This window comes from Equus caballus, unplaced genomic scaffold (genome assembly GCF_041296265.1).
Source record: "Equus caballus isolate H_3958 breed thoroughbred unplaced genomic scaffold, TB-T2T haplotype2-0000451, whole genome shotgun sequence".
NCBI classification, from domain to species: domain Eukaryota; kingdom Metazoa; phylum Chordata; class Mammalia; order Perissodactyla; family Equidae; genus Equus; species Equus caballus.
Genome location: NW_027221893.1, coordinates 1429066 through 1445753, shown reverse-complemented (window position 1 = coordinate 1445753; position 16688 = coordinate 1429066). Strand labels below are relative to the sequence as shown.

At 52.1% G+C, this 16688-nt stretch overlaps 3 protein-coding genes across 3 annotated transcripts in view; 1 reads left to right on the top strand and 2 right to left on the bottom strand.

Moving 5' to 3' along the window:
• Window positions 1-16688, bottom strand: part of LOC138922124 (odorant-binding protein 2b-like) — a 64863-nt gene that overhangs the window by 17084 nt on the left and 31091 nt on the right. The gene's annotated exons all lie outside the window — the stretch shown is intronic.
• The window catches only part of LOC138922122 (olfactory receptor 2AE1-like), a 38127-nt gene that overhangs the window by 1349 nt on the left and 20090 nt on the right, over window positions 1-16688 (top strand). Inside the window, exon 2 of the mRNA XM_070258944.1 lies at window positions 238-357. The gene's annotated coding sequence lies outside the window, so the exon portion shown is untranslated. The remainder of the gene's footprint in view (window positions 1-237; window positions 358-16688) is intronic.
• Window positions 2207-3637, bottom strand: LOC138922123 (skin secretory protein xP2-like). Its single transcript, XM_070258945.1, has 2 exons — window positions 3503-3637; window positions 2207-3026 (listed from the first exon to the last, which is right to left on the bottom strand). Exons 1-2 carry the CDS (start codon window positions 3632-3634, stop codon window positions 2232-2234), a joined length of 927 nt encoding a protein of 308 aa, XP_070115046.1. The 5' UTR covers window positions 3635-3637; the 3' UTR covers window positions 2207-2231.

Here is a 16688-nt window from a genome sequence, read left to right as displayed (position 1 = left end):
CAGCTCAGGAGAGTTAGAGGCCGGGAGGGGCATTGGGAGGCCAAAGTGGGCTAGGGAGGTGGAGGGTGGGACCAGGGATGAGGCCAGCAGCAGGACCAGGAGGGCAGGAGGGGAGCCCTCTAGCTGGGCAGATCACCCCTGGTGCCTTCCTCACCTGCATCCTAGCAGCCAGTCCTTGTCCATCCCTCCCTGAGTTCTCTGCCCCAGGCTCTCTGCATCCCCACTTTCCCAAAACAGGCTCACAGCAGAGAAGGAGACCTCGAAGGTCAGAGAGTGACCGACAGCGGAACACCGTGTTGACATCATGCACCAGAATCTCCCCCTCTGGGGATATGTCCTCCAGGATCAGAGATTGAGGTAGGCTGATGTTCCCATCAGCGTGAGGAGGGGAGAGGAAAGTCAGAAACGGGGCACGTTCCACATCGGGGCCATTTGGAAATTCGGATGCCGGGATATCCAAGAGGAAGAGTGTTGTCTGACCAGGGTCCGCCCGTGAAGAAATCAGATCCAGAGGAGCACACGCCCTGCAGGCCTCCGCACTCAGCACCCACAGGATGCACGCACTCTGACGCACACACCGGCATATCCATGTGCACACACGCAGCACAGGTGTGAATATGCATCACCCCACACACATGCACCCCCGCGCACGGGCACACGGGCACACGCACACACACACACACGCCCGCGTGCACACACACGTGGACACCAAGGGAAAGGACTGGAAAGGTGAAGACCACCTGTGAAGGGCACTCCTGAGTTGCCACTTCCTTAATTCTTCAGTCTCTTAAAATTCATTCTTTTACTACAATAAACGTTCATTGTCTTGGAATAGAAATCTTCAAAAATAGAAACTAAAGAATGTACTTTATTCCAAAGATGGATCATCAATGGATTTCATTGAAGCTGTGATATTCACCTTTTTAGAATTAGGAAAGGAAGACACGCACATTCTACAGAACTTTCGACATCCCGCCAGGAGCAGATAAGACTGGAAAGTCGCGAGCCCCGTGAACAGTTTGGTGCATATCTCCCTGGCGCGGTTGCTCTCATTCTGTCTCCTTCTGTCTGTCTCTCTCTCACACGCACATTCATTTTCATAGATGTCTGTCTCCCTGTTGATGTCACATATCCGTGTTCTGACGGATGGGCCGCATGGGTCCCATTGCCTCTCCATGAACCTGAGTTGTGTTCCCAGCTCCCAGCCATTGCAACCAGTGCTGTCATGACTACTCTTGAAAAGATATCTTGGGAACCTTGGGCAAGACCTCCTGTGGGCCACACTCCTGGCATTGGCACTGCCAGCAAAGGTGGGGTCCTGGGGAACTTGGAAGGGTCCTGCAGGCTATTCTCCCAGAGAGCAGTGCCCTTTCCCCCTGCTCTCTAGGGATCTGCGGGGGCCTCTGCTTCCCCAAATTCTCACCAGGCCTGGTCGCAACCAGACCAGAAACCTGGCAGTCTGCTGGTGACCAATGCCGTCTCCATGGTGTTTACGTTTGCACGTGTCCTCTAGGGGAGGTCGAGCATCTCTGACATATGCCGTCCCTACGTCCCTATGTATCGCCTCTCGGGGGAATTGCATGTGTTTACTCTCTGTCCCTTGAAAACAACGACTTTCGGGAGTTCTTTGGTCCAGAGGGAGGTTGCACCTTTCTCTCACCTTGGTTTAGGAGGAATGCTTTCGAGGTTCTGGTTTGTCTTTCCAGCTGTCTCCCTTTTTCTTGTTTGTGTTTTGGCCGCAGGAAGAACCAGGCACTTCCTGTGTGGCTTGTGGCTCTGGTGTCCCCCTTAGAAGAGCGGTCTGTAGCCTGACATAATGCACATGTTTACTAAAAGGGCTTCATTTGAAGCATCTAATCCATAAGCCATTGGGACTTTCCTATCAGCTGGGAAAAATGCTATTCAAGTAGAAAGAGAAATGAAAAATCGATCAGTGCTTCTGAAAATATGGAAGCAGACTAGGATGGCCACCTATTGCATGACACCGCTTATCGGATACATCCAGAAAAGATTGACCAAAACCTGCCAGAACACAGAATAGGTGTTGTCAGGGAGCGAAGGAGGAATGAGGCATGAGCGCTTTGGGAAAAGGCTTCCCTTGTGGTGAAGGGAATGTCCAGCAAGCGGACAGTGGTGATGGAGGCCGAGCATTGGGACTGTACTTAACGCTCGGGAATTGTACACTTGAAAAGGAGAAAATGCAGAGTTCTTAAAATATAAATAAATTTATTTTACAATTTACATAAAGACCAAAGAAAGACAAGAAAACGAGCAACATAAACGGCTACACAGACATACAGGGGAAGCAGGGAGAGGAAGGGAGGTCGTGGTGAGGGAGCAGGTGGAAGGGATGGGTCAGGAGCTGGGGATGAAGGGGGTTGGAGAGTGAGCTCTCCCGGGGACAATGCTGGGGCCTGAGCAGGCTCCAGGGCTCCAGGAGGCTCTGGAGCAGGGGATGGCTCTCCCTGCTCCCTGGCGACCACTTCAGCCTGCCCCGGGGCACTGGCAGGAGCCAGAGCAGGGGATGGCTCTCCCTGCTCCCTGGCGACCACTTCAGCCTGCCCCGGGGCACTGGCAGGAGCCAGAGCAGGGGATGGCTCTCCCTGCTCCCTGGCGACCACTTCAGCCTGCCCCGGGGCACTGGCAGGAGCCAGAGCAGGGGATGGCTCTCCCTGCTCCCTGGCGACCACTTCAGCCTGCCCCAGGGCACTGGCAGGAGCTGGAGCAGGGGATGGCTCTCCCTGCTCAGCTGGTTCCATGAGAGCCGGCTGCATGGCTCCTGCCCGAGCCTGAGGAGGGGCTGGCTCTCCCCGCTCCCTTCCTGGGGCGCTGCTTGTCTCCTGCCCTTGTGCAGGAGCTGCTGGATGTGACTGTGCTCCCCGCACACGGGCTGGGGCCTGTGCTGGCTCTGATCCTTGTGCAACAGTCCCTGAGGACGGCAGCCTTTTCCCCACGCCTGCCGCTACGCTGTTCCTGCCCAGCTTCTCCTCCCTCGGGGAGCTGGACTCCGTGTCCTGAGTGGACCTCTGCAAAGACAGTGACCAACAGTCAGCCCAGAAGCATCAGAGCCCTGCTCAGCTGCCCCTGCTCTTTCTTCTGCCCTCTGCGCCTAATGCTCCCACATCAGGCACACCCTGTGTCTGTGCAGAATTCTCCCCGGGATGAAACAGATAGACCTCAGGGGCTCGGGAGAAACCTCGGGCAGACGGTGCTGCCCGGCACTCCACGCCCCACCCGATCAGCCATGAGCTGGGGTGGGAATGGGCCCGGCCCACCAGGCTTCTAACCACTCATCAGCCTGCTCCTCCTCGCGGTGGTCCACTCACACAAACCACCCTTCCACACACACACACACACATGCACACACACACTAACACACTAACACACACACACACACACACACACACACACACACACCCAGGGAGGGGACGTAGGGCTGTGCAAGTGGGACCACAGTGGTGGCCTGGCCTGGATTGGCCCACCCCGGGCGTCCCTGTGTTACCTCTGTGTCCCTCCGCACGAACGTCCAGAGACGTCTCGAGCGGGACAGGAGCCCGCCTTTGCGTCCAGGGCGCTCCTTGCGGGCTCTGCTGAGGCTGCGGCCCCGGCAGATAGGCAGACAGCAGAGAAACATGCTGCTCCTTCTAGACGAGTGCTAGACGAGTGAGCTGTTGGGGGCTGTCTCTAGGAGCTGGGTGCCTAGAGACCAGGGTTCCAAGTTCTCTTGGGCCCAGTGAGGTCGCTGCCTGGGGTCCCTTCCCTAGGCTTCCTGCTCACACGAGACCTCCCTAAGGGCCCCCTGGGCCGCTGACTGCTCACCCTCCATCCCAACACCACGGCCATCCACAGTTGCACCAACACAGCCCATCCCACCGCCCCCGAGGAGGCCTGGCTCGAGTCAGAAGCCAGCGTTGGGGACGCAGAGCTGGTCAGACCTGGCTCCTCCTTCTTGCCAGTGATGTCCCCCTGGACAGCCATGTGCCTCTCAGGGCCTCCCCATGCCCCCATGTGTGCAGTGCGGGTCGTTCTAGTACCTACTTGCTAAGGGTGTCTTCAGGTGTCTAAACCTATCAATCCCTCTAGCGCCTGTCAACCCATGGGCCGCTACCCCGTGGAGCTCCTGCCCAGACTTAGCATGGGAAGGGTTCCACAAAGGGCTGGGTGGGAGTAGGCTCCAGGGCCCTGGCAGGAGTCGGAGCAGGGGATATCTCTCCCTGCTCCACGGAAGAGACTTCAGCAGGCTCCAGGGCCACTGCAGGAGCCAGAGCAGGGGTTGACTTTCCCTGCTCTGCAGCAACAGCTTCAGCTGACTCCACAGTCCCAGCAGGAGGCATAGCAGGGCATGTCCCTCCCTGGTCTGAGTCCATGGCTTCAGGCTGCTTCAGGGCCCAAGCAGGAGCCAGAGCAGGGGATGGCTGTCCCTGATCCACAGCCAAGGCTACTGCTGACTCCACAGCCCCAGCAGGAACCAGGGGAGGGGATGGCTCTCCCTGGTCTGAGGCTGCAGCTTCAGCTGGCCGCACAAGCGCCAGCAGGACCCAGAGCAGGCATGACTCTCCCTGCTTCCTGATCATGACTTCCAATGGCACCAGGGCCCTTGCATGAGCCAGAGCAGTGGATGGCTCTCCATGCTTCATGGCCGCGTATTCACTCGGCTCCACATCCCCAGCAGGAGGCGTAGCATGGGATGGCTCTCCTTGATCCAAGACCACCACTTCTGGCCGCTCCAGGGCCCTGGCAGGAGCTGCAGCAGGGGATGGCTCTCCCTGGTCCACGGCCACATCTTCAGCCGGCTCCACAGCCCCAGCAGGAGCCAGAGGAGGGGATTGCTCTCCCTCGTCCGCTGCCGTGGCTTCCACCAGCTCCTTTGCCCTGGCAGTCACCTGAGCAGGTGGTGGATCTGCCTGCTCTGTGGCCACATCTTCAGCCGGCTCCAGGGCCCTAGCAGGAGACTCAACAGGGGGTTGCTCTTCCTGGTCCGAGGCCGCCACTTCAGCCAGCTCTAGGGACCAGGCAGGAGCCACAGCAGGAGAAGGCTCTCCCCACTTCCTGGCTGTGTCTTCAGCTGGCTCCACAGCCCCAGCAGGAGCCGTTGCAGGGGATGGCTCTCCGTGCTCCCTGGCTGCAACTTCAGCCGACTCCTGGGTCCTGGCATGAGCCGGAACCGGGGATGGATCTCCATGCTTGACGACTGCATCTTCAGCTGTTTCCAAAGCTCCAGCAAGACCCAGACAGGGGATGGCTGTCCCTGCTCTGCAGCCAAGGTTTCAGCTGACTCCACAGCCCCAGCAGGTGGGGGAGTGGGGGATGTCTCTCCCTGGTCTGTGGCCATGGCTTCAGCTGGGTGCACAGCCCCAGCAGAAGCCATAGCAGGGGGTGGCTCTCCCTGCTCCCTTGCCACACCTTCAGCCTTCTCCCGGGTACTGGCAGGAGCTGGGGCAGAGGGTGGCTTTCCCTGGTTTCATGGCCATGTCTTCAGCCGGCTCCAGAGCCCCAGCAGGTGCTGTAGCAGGGGATGGCTCTCCCAGCTCCACGCCTATGTCTTCATCCGGCTCCACAGCCCCAGCAGGAGCCAGAGCAGAGGATGGCTCTCTCTGCTCCTTGGCTATGGCTTCTGCTGGCTTCAGGGCCCGGGCAGGAGCCAGAGGAGGGGATGGCTCTCCCTGCTCCGTTAGTTGGGACTCAGCCAGCTGCAGGTCTCCTGCCAGAGTCTGTGCAGGGGATGACTCTCCTTGCTCGGATGGTGGTGCCTCAGTCGGTGGCAGGTCTCCTGCAGGAACCTGTGTAGGGGAGGGGTCCCCTGGCTGTGATGGTTGGGCCTCAGCTGGCAGAAGGTCTCCTGCAGGAGGCTGTGCAGGGTATGGCTCTCCCAGCATGGATGGTGAGGCCTCATTTCCCCGCAGATCTGCTGCAAGAGCCTGTGCAAGGATGGCTCTCCTTGCATGGAGGGTGGGGTCACGTTCGGCTGCAGATCTCCTGCAGGAGCTTGTGCAAGGATGGCTCTCCCTACATGGAGGATGGGTCCTCAGCTGCTTGCATGTCTCCTGCAGGAGCCAGTGCAGGGGATGGCTCTCCCTGCTCAGTTAGTTGCGACTCAGCCAGCTGCAGGTCTCCTGCCAGAGTCTGCAGAAGACTCTCCTTGCTTGGATGGTGGTGGCTAGCCTGTGGCAGGTTTCCTGCTGGAGCCTGTTCAAGGATAGCTCTCCCTGCACAGAAGGTGGGATTTCAGGCCCCTGCAAGTCTCCTACAGGAGGCTCTGCAAGGATGGCTCTCCTTGCATGGATAGTAGGGCCTCGTTCGGCTGCAGATTTCCTGCAGGAGCCTGTGCAGGGGATGGCTATCCCTGCTCAGATGGTGTGGCCTCAGCCAGCTGCCGGTGTCCTGCAGTAGCCTTTCCAAGGATGGCTCTCCCTGCATGGATGGTGGGGCCTCAGCTGGCGGCAGGTTTCCTGCAGCATCCTGTGCAAGGACGGCTCTTCCTGCATGGATGGTGGGGCCTCAGCTGGCGGCAGGTTTCCTGCAGCATCCTGTGCAAGGACGGCTCTTCCTGCATGGATGGTGGGGCCTCACTTGGCCACAGTTCTCCTGCAGGAGCCTGTGCAGGGGATAATGTTTGGGGGGGAATGACACTCTTGTGGCAGAAAAAGCTTAAAAAAACTAGCTGCGCCAGACTGTATCCCAGCACTGTGTGTGTTCCAGGCTGCCTTTGTCTTGCTCACCATTTTATTTTCATCCCTGGGGCAGTGCCTGGCACATGGTAGGTACCCATAGTCAATACTTAAATCCATAAGTGAATGCAAACAGAAAGTGCTGTGAGAGTAGCAAAAGAGGAATTGGTAAGTCTCCCAGGGTGGAACACACGAGAGAGAAGGCATCGTGGGGGAGGTGGCAGGGGAATTTACCAGGTAGACTGGGGATGGGTGGCAGGAAAGGTTCCATGGCGAAGGGGAGGGGCAGGGGCAGGCTTTAACTGCTGAGAGCATGTGGGGCTGCTGGAGTCTGATCTGCTTCCAGGGCAGTGGTGTGGGAGAGGCTGGAGGACAGGTGGAGAGTGAGTGATGCAGGATTTTGTGGAGTTGGGGGAGGAGGTGGTGAAGGCCGCTTGGGGAGCTGCGGGCGGCAGACACAGGTGGGGAGACGTGTAAGGAGAATTGACTGGATTTGGGGCTTGATTCGATGGATGGAGTGAGCTAGAGGGAGTCGAGCATGACTCCACAGGCCAAAGAGCTGCTGCTGATGTTCTCAGCCCAGATCGGGGAGTCCCAGAGGAGGAATGGGCTTGGGCTGGGTGGGAGCGGGAAGCGAGGAGGAGGTAGAGAGTGTATCTGCTTTTAGGGTTGCGGTAGAGTGTAGTGCTTCTGGCACAGGCTTCAAAGTCACATGGATGCGAGTTCACGTCCCTGCTTCCCCAAATAGTAACTGGATGACTTTGGACAACTTACCAACCTTCTCTGAGATTCAGTTTCTTGTTAGATGGTCTTGGATATTGTCTTAGCACAGTGGCAGGCATGGTAAGCAGTCATTAAAGGTGCTTTTCATTAGGCTGTAGAAAAATAGATCTGGAACTCAGTAGACTTTTGGGGACCGGACATAACAGTGTATAGTCGAGAGTGAAAGTCTTGGGAACAGATGCTGCCTCCCAGGGGAGTAAATAGTGAGGAGAGAAGAGGGCAGAAGACAGACCTTGGAGAAGGCTTCCAGCACTGAAGGGTAAGGAGTAGAGGCTGAGCTAGTGACACAGATTGGAAGTTATTAGAGAGGAGGAAGAGATGGATGGGGAAGAGAAAGGCTCCTGGAGGAGGGAGTGTTTCCTCAGGGATGCAGTGGGATGGAGGAGCTCTCGGGTTTGCTCCTTAGGATGTCGGGCACCCTCCTTTAGCAAGAGCACTTTCTGTGCAGTGGCACAGAAGCCAGGCTGCAGTCGATTGAGAAAGAATCCGATGTGGAGGCCGTGTGGGGCAGCCTGCCTGGATCCGGCCCCATCAGGGAGCATGAGGGAATGCTACTGTGCTTTGGGTCCGTCGACTAGGACACTGGGCTTCCAGAGACTTCTTCTCATGAACCTCCGCTCTGTCTGATAGGTTGCGTGTGGTCAGGACCATAGGCTGTTGCTGAGGGATAGAGGAGAAGTCTGTTCTAGTGGATGGGGCACAGATGGACAAACAGATAGTGCCCTCACACCCCCTTGGGAGGGGCCGTATGCAGCTGTGAGCTGTAGGGCTCTCAGGGGCTGGAACCACCTGCCTTCCTTTCACTCTTCCCTCTCCCATCACTTCCTGGGGAACAGTTCTCTTTGTGCGGTCCATTTCCCCTCAGCCCCAGCTCCCATGGACAGGAACTGCCAGAGGGTTGGACGGGGGATTAGAGCCTCCCCTCCACAAAGGAGTTCTGAGCCTTTCTCTTCAGAGACACAGGAGACTGCCTGACGCTTTCAAAGAAGACACAGGGGCCACCTAAAGGGAGCTCAACTGTAGCTGATTTGAGAAGAATGTGATCAATGAAGGGAAGAATGAGGGACAAGCTTTCTCAGCCTTGTATGCTGAATCTTTCTGTCTCTGATATTTGTCTGAGGGAGGGCCATTAAATTTAAGATGAAATCTCATGTAAGTCCTCAATAATCCCACCACCACATGAAGCCGTCTTTGCCTCATTGTCTCCTGTTTTCCCCCAGTCCTTCTTCCTATGTGTCCATCATTTACACTGCAGTCTTAACCTAGATGTGGCTTTCTATGCTTGTTTTATCATTTCAAATTACAGAAACCATTTTTCCATGTTGGTAGAATGTTTTTTCTTTGCTGAGGAGATTTGCCCTGAACCAACATCTGTGCCAGTCTTCCTCTGTTTTGTATGTGGGTCACCACCACAGCACGGCCATTGGCAAGTGGTGTAGGTCTGCAGCGGGGAACCAAATGCAGACCCCTGATGTGGAGCACGCCCAACTTAACCACAAGGCCATGGGACCACCCCCATGTTGGTACACTTTTCACAGTTACAGTTTTTAATGTTTGCATGATATAGCATCTTCTAATCATTTTATCCATGACTTACTTTTAGGTATAGAATACATTATTATTAACTATAGTCATCTTTTTGTATATTAGATCTCAATAGCTTATTTATCTCCTAACTGAGAGTTTGCACCTTTTCACCAACATCTCCTCGTTCCCCTCTCACACCCCCGCTCCCTGGGAGCCACCATTCTACTGTCTGTTTCTATGAATTTGAGTTTTTCAGATTCCACATATAAGTAAGACGATGCAGTAATTCCCTTTCTGTGTCTGGCTTATTTAACTCAGCATAATGTCCTCCAGGTACATCCACGTTGTCAGGAAAGGCAGGATTTCTTTCTTTTTGAAAGCTGAATAATATACAGTTGTGTAGATGCACCACATTTTTTTGTCCCTTCATCCATGAATAGCCCCGTGGTTTGCTCCCTGTGGTGGCTGTTGTGACAAATGTTGTGGTGCACACATGAGTGCGGAAGTTACTTCAAGACATAGATTCTGTTATCTTCCGATGTGCCCCCAGCTGTGGGATTGCTGCATCATATGACAGTTCCACTTTTAATGTTTGGAGAAAACTCCAAATTGTTTTTACGTAATGGCTGGACTAACAAAAACCAATTCCAGATGGATTTTAAATACAAATGGAAGTTATAAAAATACCTTCTGCGACACGTACCTTAGGAGAATATTTTCAAGAACTTGGGGCAGGCAAGCATTTCATAGAACAAAAGGCATACTAATCGTAAAGAACAAAAGGATAAATTGGAAAGTATTAAAAAGAAGAACTTGTTTTTGTCTAAAGAAACTTCTAAGAGAGTAAAGAAGGCAGGCACGAAGGGCATAAATACTTACCATTTATTTATCTGACAAAAGACGATTCTAGGATGTGTAACTAACTCCTATAAATTGATAAAGACACACACAGGCAATCCACCATGAAAAGAAATGGGCAGGAGATTTGACTAGGCATGTCACAAAAAAGATACCCAAATGGGAATCATTAGATGAATGGGTGCTCCACATTATTACTCGTGAGGAAAATGCAAATTAAAATGACGACGAGATACCCCTACATGTACACCACAATGGTCAAAATCAAAAACTCTGACAACAGCCAGTGTTAATGAGGCTGTGAAGCAACTAGAACTCTCATACACAGCTGTGAGGGTAAACTATTTCATCCACTTTGAAGCTCTCTGGTAGTATCTCCTAGAGGTGGACGTGCACATAGTCTATGACCCAACAATGATGTCCCCAACATAGACGTGTTCCTATGTTGGCCAGCAGACTTATACAAGATGTTCAGAGCAGCATCTTTTGGCATATCCTCAAACTGGAAACAACTCACTGGACATCAGTGGTGGAGTGGACAAATAAAATGGGTTATGTTTCATAGTGCAATACCATACAGAAATAATGTTCAGCCACAGCCACATTCAAGAATATTGATGAATCTTACAAGCGTAATGAAAGAAGCTCGACATAGAAGGAGACACACAGAATGATTCCATGTCAATAGAGCTCAAAGACAAGAAAGACAAATGGAAAGTTAGAATATTGATTTCCCTTGGGGGAGAGGCAGGGACCTGGGAGGGGGCATCAGGTGGCCGTTCAAGGGCAGCTCATGTTCTATTTCTTGTGGGTACCGGTTGCCGGATGTGTTCCCTTTGGGTAATTCATGGAGCTATGCAAGTATGATTTCCATAGTTTCTGGTATGTATGCTATGCTCCCAATTGCCAATCCAATCTTGTGATTGTACCCTTTTTGACTGATTAGTCCCAAGGCAAGGCATAGTGGTTGGTGCAAAGCTCTGGAATTAAGGACCTGGATGCATAGCCCAGATATAACCTCTTCCAGCCTCGGAGACCCTGGCCAAGGGACTACCTCTCTAAGCGTCACTTTCTTCATCTGTAGGCTGGCTTGAAGATGGAAGCTGTCTCTTACTTAGTGGGAGGATCCATTCCTTACTGGCACAGGGCAAGAACTCCATAAACAAGGGCTCTTGCGGTTGTTCTTGCTGTTCTTCCATGTTTGGGCGAGGGAGCTGGTGGATGGTGGCCAGTGGCGGAGGGAGGAGCAGGATGGGGATCCAGTGAAGACACGTTCTCCAGGTGAGGGTGAGGGGACAGAGCAGAGCTGATGCTGAGGTGCAGAGGGGAGGGTCCCAGGCCTGAGTCCCCTCCTTCCTTCCCCATCTCAGCTCCTGCCATCTGTAAACACAGGAGGTGAACTAACCAGGTGATCTCTAGATGGTTCACCCTTCCAGCTAGGACACTGGAGAGTTGGGAGGGTGACGGTTAGGCCATGAAAAGCCAAAAACAAATTTCCCAGTTGGATCCTCCCTCAAACACAAAGGACCATCTCTGGGAGCGAGTTGAGTTGGAGATCAGTGGTGGGATTATGGGTCCTTTCTATACTGTTCCTTGTACATTTTTCTATTTGGGATGGGAGCCACCCAAGCTGAGGAGCTGCCTGGGTGGCTGAGGCTCCTGGGGTGTTTCCCTTATCTCAAGACTCCACATGAAAGGGGGTCCCTTGGCCCTGGAGAGCAGAGAGTCACGTTCTGTGGATGGGACGGCGTGGAAGTCCCTGGGCTCCGGAGTGCTCTGTCGGCCCTGACACAGACCCTCCATGAGGAATGTCCCTGCATTTGATGGCTTGTGGGGGGAGTACATTAAGAGGAGGGGGCTCATGCTGTCAGTGCCTGTCCTCCAGGGACCCGTGACCTTCTGCCCTCCTCCTTGTTGCCCTGAATCAGCCCCTAGCCTCCCCTGGGTGGAGCCCCATCTTCCCAGCCTGACCCATTAGAATCCGAACTCCCCCAGAAGCTCAAGAGGAGAGAGTCCGTGAGTGCGGCTTTTGTCCACTCCAGGGTATCTACCCCTCTCAGCCTTTGGGCCTGGCCTCTCCCTGGGGGAGTCTGGGTCTCAGAAGCTGCACCTGGGCTCCTCCCAGCTAGCAATATGTGCTTCCACTCACATCTTGCGCCACCGAGCTGTGTCCGCCTGCAGTGTGCACAATCCATGCACTGAGCCTTGTTTGGGGTGAAGGTTTGTGCTGCACAGGGAAGCAGGGGTGGATGGTGAGGAGGGGACAGACGAGTGAAATGCTGCCTAGAGCAGGCAGGAGTCAGGGGAGCCAGGGCACGATATGGTCGGCACTGGGGGCCTTGACATCTGCAGTCATGATGTGAAGGTGGGAGCAGCCCGCGCTCTGCACCAGCCTCGGCCCCTCTGACTGCTGGGGTCAGGTGCAGGAGAGGCACAGAGTTGGGCTCCCAGGACGGATTTCACCTGGCCGGGACCATGGAAGGAATGGGCAGAGCTGTGGGTTGGGAGCGTGGGGCTGTCCCAGAGCTCAGTGTGTGCTGGGAAAGGAAGGATGTGATGTAGGGAAAGGAAAGTGGGCATGGAGCAAGGGTGGCAGACGGAGACCCACTGGGCTGAGGAGGTGTTGGGGGAAGGAACCGACAGTGAGAGGGCAGGAACGACACCAGTGGGTGCTGGCTAGAGGTGGCTGGCCTGAAAAGGGGTGTCAGTCATGGTGGAGATGTTTAAATGTGTTCTGTGAGGCCAGGGCAGTGGGTGGTGGGGTTCGAGTGGAGGAGGGAGGAGGCAGGGCCACAAGGGTCTGGGATGTCAGAAGGATCCTCTGGGTGGATGCAGAGTGACCAAGAGGGGTCGACTCACAGTGGTGGTGTAGAGAGAGACAGGGCTGGCTTGCACACCCACCTCGATGCACACACACATGAACACACACACACTGTGATCAGAACACAGGGTGCTGTTGGCCCAAAGGCTGAGCACAGCTGCCTCTAGTGCTGGCTGATGTTGACGGCCCACTCCTTGTAGCCACGCCACTGTCCCTAAGGCCCCTCCTGCCCACGGAGACCCCACTGAAGAGCTTCATCTGCACGTCCTGATTATTCATCTTTTCATTGAAGTCGCTGATGCACTGGTCCCTCTCCAGGATGAAGCAGACATGGATGATGGCTCTCCACCCTGGAAGGGACACAGGTTAGAGCCATGTTGGACTTGTCAGGGTCCACGGGGATGGGGAGGGACCTACTGCCTGCAGGAGGGAGAGCAGATGTAGGGGGAGCCCCCATGCAGGGAGCTGCATGGTCAGGAGGGCAGCAGTCTCAGACCATCAGCAAAACAGAATGGATGTGGCTGGTGGCTGGCCGGGGTGCCCTCAACCCTGGTTCTCTGCTGGCCTCAGATCGCCACCCTCAACTTGGCTCCTGAGGCTTGTTTTCCCGAGTTCTCCCATTGCTGCAGGGAGCTTAGGAGCAGCTGACCCAAGCCCCAGACTTGCAGACCGGGTCTCTGGATGGCGTAAGAGGAGATGACGGACACCGTACCAGCAGGGTGTGGTGTCGCCTGAGGGCAGGGCCCGGTGAGGTGGGGGAAGCACAGGAGCCCTGTCCCTGGGCAGGGGCCAGCTTCAGTGAAAAAGACTCCTAGCTGGAAGGGTGGCCAGGGAAGACTGTGCTCGGGCTCTGGGAAACTGGAGAAAGTTGGTTCTTGGACACAGTGTGGACAGAACATGAGCTGCATGTTGGGACCCGCCGGGATGACGGACGACTCTGAGCAGTGGAGGAAAACTGCCTCCCCAGGTGGAGATCTGAGGTTTCAGTGGGCCACGGGAGATGAGTCTGTCCCCTGAAAGGTCAGCCAGATTTGTTACTGAACCTGATGTGAGTTCGCTCACCTGTTGCGCAGCAAGCCAATCTCTGACACTGGGTGTGGTGGAAGAAAGTAGGAACTTTATTTTTGCACAGCGCTGAGCAAGGAGAGAGGGAAGCTAACGCTGAAATCCCAAACTCCCCACAAAGGTAAAAGGAAGGGTTTTTATTTGGGGTTTTAGGTAGGGGAGTGGGAGCATATGGCCTTGCTGGTCGGAGCTTTCCCACCAGCCTGTCTTTTGCCTTGAGACTACTTGCAGAGAAGAGGAAGCCTGTGACCTTGCTGGTCAGCAGCTTTCCCACCAGACTGTATCTCTTTGCGGGGAGGAGATAATCCAGGTGCTTGTCCTTGATGGTATCTGTCTCCATGGAGGATAGTGGATTATGGAGCCAGGAAGCCAGAGAGTAAGCAAGGAATGAGTGTGATTTTAAACCCATATATTCTGGGTTTAATGTGAGGAAACTGATATCAGGGTCCGTATCATAGCCACTATAGAAAGCAGTATGGAGTATCCTTAGGTCATTAACAATAGATCTACCATAGGATCCAGCGATTCCACTGTTGGGTCTTTATCCAATGAGCTTGAAAACACAAATGCATACAGATACATGCATCTCTATGTTCATGGCAGCATTATTCACAATAGCCAAGACTTGGAAGCAACCTAGGTGCCCATCAAGGGACAAATGGATAAAGAAGATGTGGTGTATATATATACACAATGGAATACTACTCAGCCCTAAGCAATGATGAAACCTGGCCATTTGCGACAATATAGATCGACCTTGAGGGTATTATACTAAGTGAAAAATGTCAGAGGGAGAAAGTCAAATACCGTATGATTTCACCCATAAGTGGAAGACAAAAACAACAGCAAACAATCACATATCAACAGTGATTGGAGTAGTGGTTACCAGAGGGGAAGGAGGGAGGGAACAGGGTGAAAGGCGTGGCTGGGCACACGTGTGTCTTGTTGGATTGTAATTAGTCTTTGGGTGGTGAACATGATCTAATCTACACAGAATTTGAAATATATTATGATGTACATCATAATATACACAAAAATTTAGAATTACAGTCTGGATCCAAACTTCCGTATTTTTAAAAAAATGTGTTTAAATTCTTAGAATAGTTTCTTACTTTACATTGATCATCACTTTAATCTGTGTTACTTTTTTGTGTGTGTGTGTAAGGAAGATTGGCCCTGAGCTAACATCTGTTGCCAATCTTCCTCCTTTTTTTTTCTTGCCAAAGCCCCAGTACATAGTTGTGTATTCTAGCGCTTCTCTGTGCGATGCCTCCACAGCATGGCTTGATGAGCAGTGTGTAGGTTCACATGCAGGATCCGAACTGGCAAACCTTGGGCTGCCAAACAGGAGCACGTGAACTTAATCACTAGGCCACGGGGCTGGCCCACAGCTTCCATATTTTATGTGAATCTTAAATAATGCTATCCAGCAAACTGAGTAAGAGGGAAAATTTTCCAACTTGTTTTATGAGGACTGTAAAATCTTGATACCAAAACCTTACAAGGACCCTACAAAAAGGGGAATAATAAACAAACAGAAAATTAGACTTTATGAATTATACCATTAACTATAACAGCAAAAGCTTCAAATATGAAAGATTGAATTTGATGAAATATGTAGAAGACCCCTAGATTACACACAACAAAATATTTTTAAGAAAAATTTAAAAGACCTAAATAAAAGGAGGGCTGCAACATGCTCATGGATTGGAAGACTGTGTACTTAGAGATGTCAATTTTCTCCAAATTTTTCTATAGAGTCAATGTAATGGCAATCAAACTAAAAGCAGTTATGGGTGGTGGGTGGAGGGACTTACATAATGAGCCAAAAATAGTCATGATACTCTTGGAGAAGAAAAATAAAAGCGATGGACTTACACTGCTAAATATCTAGACTAAAGCTATAATAATTGAAACAGTGTGCTATTGGCACAACGTTATATACACAGACAAATGGAACATAGAAGTGTGGAAGCACACCTACAGATAAGACAGATCATGTTACAATGTAGCGGGGGAAGGATGTTCTTTTCAATAAATAATGCTGGGTAAGTTGGATGTGAATATGGAAAGAATACATTTTGATCCTGACCTCACACCATACACAAACATCAATTTCAGGTGGATATAAAATCTAAATGTGAAAGATATAACAGTAAAAACTCTTTTAGAAGAAAAAATAGAAAAATATTTATGAGCTTGGAGTAGGACAGATTTTTTAAACAGGACGTTAAAACACTATACAGGCTACAAATAGAAACATTGCACTACATTAAAATTAAGAACTTCCAGTTATCAAAAATTACCATATAAAGCCTAAAAATGAGAGTTACAGAGGAGAGAAAGGGTATCAATACTTAGGTTGAAGAAAGAACTCATGAGCAAAACATATTAAGAACCCTTACAATCTCACTAAGAAAAAAGCTGACAACTCAATAGAAAATAGGCAAAGCATTTGAACAGGCACTCACAACAGAGAACATCCAAATGGCTGATCAACATATGAAAGGCTCTTAACATGATTAGTCACCAGAGAAATGCAAAGTAAACCTACATTTGAAATAGAGTCACTCACCTCCTATGATGGCTAAAATAAAAAATACAGACACACCAACCGAATTTTGGCAAGGAGATTGAACAAGTGGAACAACTGGATTTCTCATACACTGCAGGTTGGAGAGTAAATTACTACAACCACCACTTTGTGAAACACTTTGTCAGTATCTGCTATAGCTGAGAATGAGCATACAGTCAACAGGAATGCTAGTATTTGGCCACCAAGGTCTTGTTCTAGAATTTTCATACGAGTACTATTTATAACAGACCAAAGTGGAAACTATCCAAATATCCATCAATATTAGAGTGGGTAATTAAACTGTGGGATAGGCACACAATGCAAATCTATTCAGTAACGAGAACAAATGTCTAAACACAACAGCAGGAATGAATCTCATGAAGCAAAATAT